We start from the raw sequence: 7694 nt of genomic DNA, 5'->3' as shown, positions 1-7694 counted from the left end.
AAAAAAAAGGAATAGCTGCGGGCAATCATCCAAGTGTGCCTAACGGCGTTTTGATTTGCGTTACTCATCAGATTTCATTGAACCGGTAAGACCTGGAGATGAACAAGCTTTGCGGGCATGATCCAACAAGATAGATTCCAGATAAATCATAAAACGATATGGAATCAATGGTGCATGTTCTAAAAGGTTAGAACATTTCCTCCCCAAAAGCCCACACAGTGGAGGGAAATTTGAACATGTTTCATAATCATATTTGTCATGTCGGTTTATATAATGGAAAAAAAAAAGCATTTAGCTGGCACGGTTCTTCCTAAATTCCTCAGTGCTTTGTTGGAACTCGCTTGTGCTTCCCCCCCATCGACAGGCCCTTGCAAACGTTCTCATGACGTCACATTGGAGCCTTCAAATAACGACTTTGCGCATGAATCGGCAAAAGAAAGAAGGAATGTGCCCGAGGATCATTGGGTTGCCCCGGAAGAGAATTTAAAATAAATAAATAAACCGCTGGCGCATCCATAATCCAGTACAATCTGCGCCTTTGCCACTGCGGCAGCATCCATGGCGAGTGACTTATGAATCTTTTATCATAACTGGCCTAATTGCTTAACCGTCCAAGCAGTGAGGGGGCGGGGCTTATCAAAAACAACCGGGATGCCCCCCTTTGCCCTCACGACTCCTTGAGTCTCTTTCCAAAGATGCGCAGTCAAAAACAATAACAAGCCAACATTAGCTAGCCATAGCTGCTCCGTTGCGAGCATGCAGGTTAATTTTTTTAAATATCACGGCTCATCATCTAGCATTGTTTTATTTTCCCATACGAAGCTTCCGTAGCTGCCGGAATAAACCGAACAGTAGTTTGGGAAAGTTAAAGCCAAGAGCCCGTTGGGAGTTTTTCCACTCCTTCAACCGTCTCTCTCGGTCCCAGGAAACTCCCTGCGAGTTCTCCATGGAGGAGACAGCTGCGCATTCTCACTTTTCACTGACTGTTTGAACTTAACCCCAAAACTAACACCTAGGAAAAAAACTACAATAATCACTTCTAGCATTAATGCCGCTGCAGCAGATGTCATGTTGCGATATGAAGGTGCGATATAATCCCGCGTTCTGCTCAAGTCATCTTCTATTGTTTGACTGAGGAAAACAGGAGGAAGTCACTTCTCCTCCGCCTCCTCCAGCTGGACTTAAATCGAAGCCATTGTGTAAACATTGCCCTATGTCAATGTCCGTGTGCGAGTGTGTGTGCCCGTGCGCGTAATTACAGATGTGCCCTTTATTCGAAGTTGTCATTAAAAAATGAGGGTGGGAATGACTCCAGGCTACAACCACCACTTACGTAACGTGGTAAACGAACACACCTCATTGCAGTGTTTCCAAACTTTTATTGAGCCAAGAGTTGTCAAAATTAGGGATTGAATACTCTACCGATCTTGAATCAATAATATGGCGAATAAATTAAATTAAATATGAGTCAAAGCAGTATCACCAAGCTTAGATGACAAAGGATGAAAGATACACTGCAGCTATCCAAGAAATCAATTCCCAAAAAGCGTGAAATTGTTATGACACCCTGAAAATAGCTCACGTGTTCTCAATAAAACGATCTAAATTGAATATACAACTGAATAAAAAGTGTAAATATAACTGGGAATCGCTGAGGAAAGACGATTTCATCACCAATTGTGTTTCTTCCTTCAAAAAAACATCCGGATTGTTCATTGTCTCACTTTGAAAGGACTGCCTTTCCAAAGGTAGCCACAAGAGGGCGCAGTGAGCTTTGAATAACCGCAACCAGACAAGCTGCGGAACTTCACACCAAAGAGGCTGCTGACTAAAGGGATTGCAGAAATGGGAGGGAAACGTAACTGTAATCCATTTGGAGAAAATATGATGTGCTATAGAGCCATATTAGGATTATAATTTTTCTAAAACCACTAATGTCTTTGCGGTAAACAAATTGCAGAGCACGACCTACAATTTGAACTATCCCCAAAAATATTTATTCAACATTTATTTAAAAAAAAAATACAATAAATGTAAACATCAACAAAGAGCTCTTATGTTACATAGTGTAAATTTGGCTCGTAAAGCCCTTTGTCCTAGTGGGTTTTACACTCGTCTTTATGTCTCGCTTTGAATGTTTATCTCCATTCACCTTGAGAGAAAGAGGCCGACGAGCCTTAAGCATAACCCCCCTCCCTACACACACACACACTCACTATGCACCCAATATCACCCCCTAACTCCGCCTTCTCCAAGCTCCGGTGAGTGGGAGGAGCTAGCCCGCCTTTGCTTGCTCGCCTTACGAGAGTAAAACAGTGCAGCCAGCCACGGTGCGTGTCAGAGGACTGTCTGAGCTCCCCACGTCGATGAGTGCTCCACATCTGGTGTCTGTGCCGCTGCTGACTGCCACTGTCGAGACCAACTGGTCCACGCGTGAACAACCACAAGTCAGGATAAGGTAAGCGCGCCTTGCAAACCTGACGCCTTGGAAGCGCGCGCTGTCAGTTGCAGACTTGCATCTTTTTACGCACGGGTGGCACATTTTACACGCACGGAGTGGGAGGGTGGAAAAAAAAGTCACAAGGGACGGCAGTGAGAGTGGAATGCAGTGTGGAGAGAGGACTTGCGTGTCTGTGTGTGGGCTGTGTCTCCAGGTATAGCAGGGAGCGCCCTAAGTTTTTGCAATTGTCACTCCACGCAGGTTTCACAAGCGTGGGGAAGGATGCCGGCGGTCGTAAGCAAAAACTCCGACATGGAGTTTGACTCTTTACAACCGTGCTTCTACCCGGATGAGGACGACTTCTACTTCTGTGGTCCCGACTCGGCGCCACCGGGGGAGGACATCTGGAAGAAATTCGAGTTGCTGCCCACCCCGCCCCTTTCCCCGAGCCGCGCCGCGCTACCTGGGGATGCGGCAGCGGCAGCCTCCCCGGAGGGGGACCTCCTAGGCTTCGGCTTGGGGGACCCGCTGGACTGGGCTTCGGAGCTGCTGCTCCTGCCCGAAGACGATATCTGGGGGGCGTCCGACGATCTGGATCTGTTCGGTTCCGCTTTGGATACAAACCCAAACAGCATCATCCTGCAGGACTGTATGTGGAGTGGATTCTCAGCCCGGGAGAAGCTGGAGAGGGCGGTCACGGAGAAATTGGGCAAGGCTATTACGAGTTCCACGGCCACGGTGGTCGCCACGGCGGCTACTGCTTCTTCTGCTGCTGCTACTACTACCGGGAGGCGGGACGTGTGCGTAAAAGCACCCGAAGTGATGAGCCGCAGCGCGGCGTCGGAGTGCGTGGACCCCGCCGTGGTGTTCCCCTTCCCGGTGAACAAGAGGAATGGCAGCAGGGACTCGATCGTCGGCGTGAGCGCGGCAACCACCCACGGGATCGCCCACAGCGACTCCGGTAAGAATGAGCGCATGTCAACAACAAATGTCTTTGTCTACGGCGAGTTGACCGCCAAACCCAACAATAACAAAAGCGCACTGTGCGCACCCTGGAATGACTTGTTCATATGACTGGCCCGCAATCGGATTACACACGCGCGCGCTCGCTCACGCACACACACACACACACACACACACACACTGGTAAAGTGACACAGTGAACTGAGTTTATGTAATCAGACGCCCCCCCCCTTTCCGGCAGATGGCGGCAAAATAGGGAACTGTGCGTGCCCAAGTGGCATGTGAATAAAACCCCAAAAAAAGCTTTCCATTTTATAGAAGTAGAACAGTGTGAAAGAACAAAAGATGTGATCAAATGTTGCACTCGATTATGGATCACGGAGCCTATTTTTTTTTTTGCAATGAGTCATTTAATTGGGGACATGCAATGATGTCATCAGCGGGTTACAATAAAAAATATGTTGATGCTGCACCGTTTGAGACACGAGAGGGGAAGTGAGTATTTATATCGATTTGCCAATCTAAACAAACACTAAAGCACAAAGAGCCTCCAAGTTGGCACCGAGCGTACGCTCAAGGCAGCCTCGCCAAAACGCTTCCTCGGCACCCCTCTCCTTTTTTGTGTGTTTTTAAGGGGGCTGACAGCTTTGAGCGAGCGCTCCATCCCGACAGCTGTCTGCCTGGCGCCCCTCCAAGCCCGGGGGTGGGGAGGTGGTGAGGGGGGCTTAAAAAATGCCGGTGATCCGATTGCTGCCGCACGCCGGCGTCCGTAGCACTCACCCAGCCAATAATAGATACAAATAATAATAATAACAAAAAGAAGACTGAGCAACTGTTATCGGGGTAGTCGGCAAATTTGAAAGTATTCTCGTCGGACACTTCATTGACGGGTATTAAGCAGATCGGCTTAACCTAAACAGGGTCCGTCGTCGTCAAAGGTCAAAGTCGGTGGCAGGGACAGACCACGGGCGACTTCCGACTCGTCCCGTCCAGACGAAGCCGATTAGAAGTTGCTCTGCGCTGCGGCTCGATGTGTCAACGCCTGCGCGGCAGATTAGCCGAGCGGTGACAGACACTAAGCATTAAGGCGCTTCTGCTTATGCAAACGGTGTTGAGCAACGCTCGCTTTATCTGTCTCTCATAAGACGTATGCATACCTGTCACCAGCTGGTACACATATATCACATTCTGAGAATGCTTGTTGGGCCTGACAGATGAACTCATTCCGTTTTACTTCCCCAGAAGAAGAAGAGGAAGAAGAGGAGGAAGACGATGATGATGATGATGAAGAGGAGGACGATGAGGACGAGGAGGAAGAGGAGGAAATTGACGTGGTTACGGTAGAAAAGAGGCGCTCCACAATCAGCAAGACAGCCTTGGCGTGCAGAGGTCAAGAGCAGAGGGGCGTCTGCGCCGCGGGGGGCGTGGCCGGTCGCTTTGTCAGCCGAGCCCCTCAGGAGCTCATTCTGAAGAGGAGCTCGGTGCACCAGCAGCAACACAACTACGCCGCGCCCTCTCCGTACACGTCAGACGACGACCGGGCGCCGCCCGCCAAAAAGCAGCGGACGTCGGACTCGGCGAGACCGCCGACCAGAACCTCTTCCTGCGCCTCAGCCCCGCGCAGCAAGCGCAGCTCCAGCGGAGACAGCAGCCCTCGGGCCGGCTCCGACTCAGAGGACAGCGAGCGCAGGCGCAACCACAACATCCTGGAGCGCCAGCGCCGCAACGACCTGCGCTCTAGCTTCCTCACGCTGCGCGACCACGTGCCCGAGCTAGCGTACAACGAAAAGGCGGCTAAGGTTCTGATCCTGAAGAAAGCCACCGAGTATGTCAGCTCCCTTGATAGGGAGGAACGGCGGCTGCAGCTGGAGAAGGACAGGCTGCAGGCCCGCCGACAGCAGCTGATGCGCAGGCTCGAGCTAGCCAGGACTCGCTGACGCGCATCGGCCGCCGTCGACACCCAGAACACTCACACACGTTTCCGGGATGACGCCCGGCCGCCGCCGCCTCAGCCACCCACTCCAGATGGGTAAACTTTGAGTTGGCCTTCACACTTAAGCACAGACAAACAGGCCCGCATGTACACAAACATCTCGGAGGGGGCGGATGCGCATCGGAGGGATGTCGGGACTTTCACTGCCGCCACTTTTTTTGCACATTTGTTGACGTTAAGAATGTTTAGGGTTTACTTTTTTTCAATCCAGTCACATTGAGGAACGATAAAGAATGAGGAAATAGAGGCTTTTTTTTTTTATATCTTTTTTTGTATTATTTGTATTGTATGCATTGTGCTTTTTTTGTACTCACTGTGACACCAGCCTGGAATCCAAGAGGGATTCCTACCGGGACCGGTGTTGGAGGGCACTTTGCTCGGAGCGCTCGACTTAACTAAGAAGCCGTGCGCAATTCTAACTTTGCCTTCACCACTGCAAAAAGCGGACAAATTTATATGAAATCGAAAAAAAACAAAGACTATATGGACACAAATGATGCCACTACAGGTTTTCTTTCACTCCTCGATCACACTGGTGCTCCAGCCAAGTAAATGGATGTATACCTGTGCACCTTTCTACCAGACACTTTTGTACATACAATGGAGAGAAAGTCTACACACCCCTGGTTCGACTGCTACCTTTTTTTGTTAAGAAAAAAAAAGCTGACGATAAATCAAGATTTTTTTCTACTGTATAACTTGTACAACTAGATTAAAAACAATAGAGGTGAAGCAAAAATTTGAGGTGTTTGCATAAGTGTGCACACCCTCTTAGAACTGGAATTTAAATTGAATCCTATGTCAAATGGTAGTTTAAAGTGCCTCTGAAATAACGTTGAGCTTTTTTAGTGAGCTATTCCTGACATTTATGTCAACAATCTCCTGTCTTCAAAAACAACAATAACAGTCAATGATTACAAAAAAATGGCCCAAAGCATCCAAATCCACAAAATTTGTTTTGCAGTCAGGTTTTGAGAAGGCCCACCCAGAGTCCAGATGTAAATGAGGTGGAACAGCTGGTGTGATCTGAAGAGGGTGTGCATATTTATGCAACTATGTTTTTGTACATATTTCTTTTTTCAACTGGGATGTATAAGTTATAGGGCACATTAATAACGGGAAAAAAAAGATTGAAATGAATTATCTCATTTTTTATACATCACAAAAATGTTGCATCCAAACAGGGGTGTGCACACTTTTGTTTTTTTAATATCCACCATCCCAGCGGTGTACAGACAAAGTACACTCAGATCTGCCTTCTTTTATAATAAATTTTGTCCTGGGGTTTTTATATAAGTCTATACATGTCAGGAAGCTGCCAATAATAACTCGACTGGAATTTTATATACCTTTAAAAAGTACTGTAAGGCCTCACTTTTTGAGAGTCAGGAACTTTGTAATCTAACAATATATTGCTTTCTTTTCCCTTCCTCTTTTTTTTTTTCTTTGTACAGTATCATTTTACTAATTCTACAGACCTTTGACGCTTTTTAGTGTGAACCTGAGACATACTAAATTTGATACTTATATTTTCGTATGAAAATGAGTTCCCGGTAGATATCAACTTATCTTTTTTCATCTTCTATCTCAGACTTTTGTACAGCAAATGTGTTCTATCCTAATGTACTTTTTAACCCCCCCACCCCTTCCCCCAAAACTTTCTTTTGTTTATATTTGTAACTATCGGGCGCATAGAACTGGGTATATGGATATGAGATGTTTCCCCCCCACTCCCGATTTTTCAAATGTACATTTATTAGTGCTGCAACTCATAGCACTTTGAAATACCTCATTTTGACAAATAAATAGACATCATTAAACCGGCATCTTGGTTGTTGTTACTCTTTTACCCCTCCGTATTTATTTGACAATACCCCTATTATTTTTTCCAAAGAAATAATAAAGAGTTCTGGATCCTGTTCGCCCCGTAGCCTCTCACAGCCACCCACCCACACACCCACCTCAACACACTTGAAGTGCGTTGAAACGCACACACGCACACCCACTCGCTACTACATTGTTCCGGTCGTCGCCATGGAAACTAGAGCAGCTGCTGAGTGGCAGACACAGAGAGTGAGTCTTTTATTTGCCCGGTGCATTTCTGCCTATGTGCATGAATGCATCTGCGTGTGTGTGTGTGTGTATCTATTGTAAAAGATCCCGCCCCACCGCCGTACGCCACCGCCGCCACCTCCCGGTCTGTGTGTGGCCCCCGGGTGCCCGATACCCTCGACCTCGCTCGCCGGCGGCCACAATGCCAGGACAAGCCTGGATACTGTTTACCAACATCAACCACAT

General features: G+C 47.8%; 1 protein-coding gene across 2 annotated transcripts; it reads left to right on the top strand.

Annotated features, from left to right (window-relative positions):
* Nucleotides 1-2293: 2293 nt before the first annotated feature.
* Nucleotides 2294-7220, top strand: mycn (MYCN proto-oncogene, bHLH transcription factor). Of its 2 annotated transcripts, none has more exons than XM_088362303.1 (3): nucleotides 2294-2458; nucleotides 2702-3401; nucleotides 4649-7220. In XM_088362303.1, the coding sequence occupies exons 2-3, from the start codon at nucleotides 2723-2725 to the stop codon at nucleotides 5338-5340; spliced, it is 1371 nt and encodes a 456-aa protein (XP_088218429.1). In that variant the 5' UTR covers nucleotides 2294-2458; nucleotides 2702-2722; the 3' UTR covers nucleotides 5341-7220. The 2 variants fall into 2 exon arrangements, with proteins under 2 accessions (XP_088218429.1, XP_088218428.1); XM_088362302.1 differs by having other exon boundaries at nucleotides 4646-7220.
* Nucleotides 7221-7694: the final 474 nt, after the last annotated feature.

Source organism: Syngnathus floridae, chromosome 19 (genome assembly GCF_059516105.1).
Source record: "Syngnathus floridae isolate MCC-2025c chromosome 19, RoL_Sflo_1.0, whole genome shotgun sequence".
NCBI lineage: Eukaryota > Metazoa > Chordata > Actinopteri > Syngnathiformes > Syngnathidae > Syngnathus > Syngnathus floridae.
This window is presented reverse-complemented; position numbering and strand designations above follow the sequence as displayed.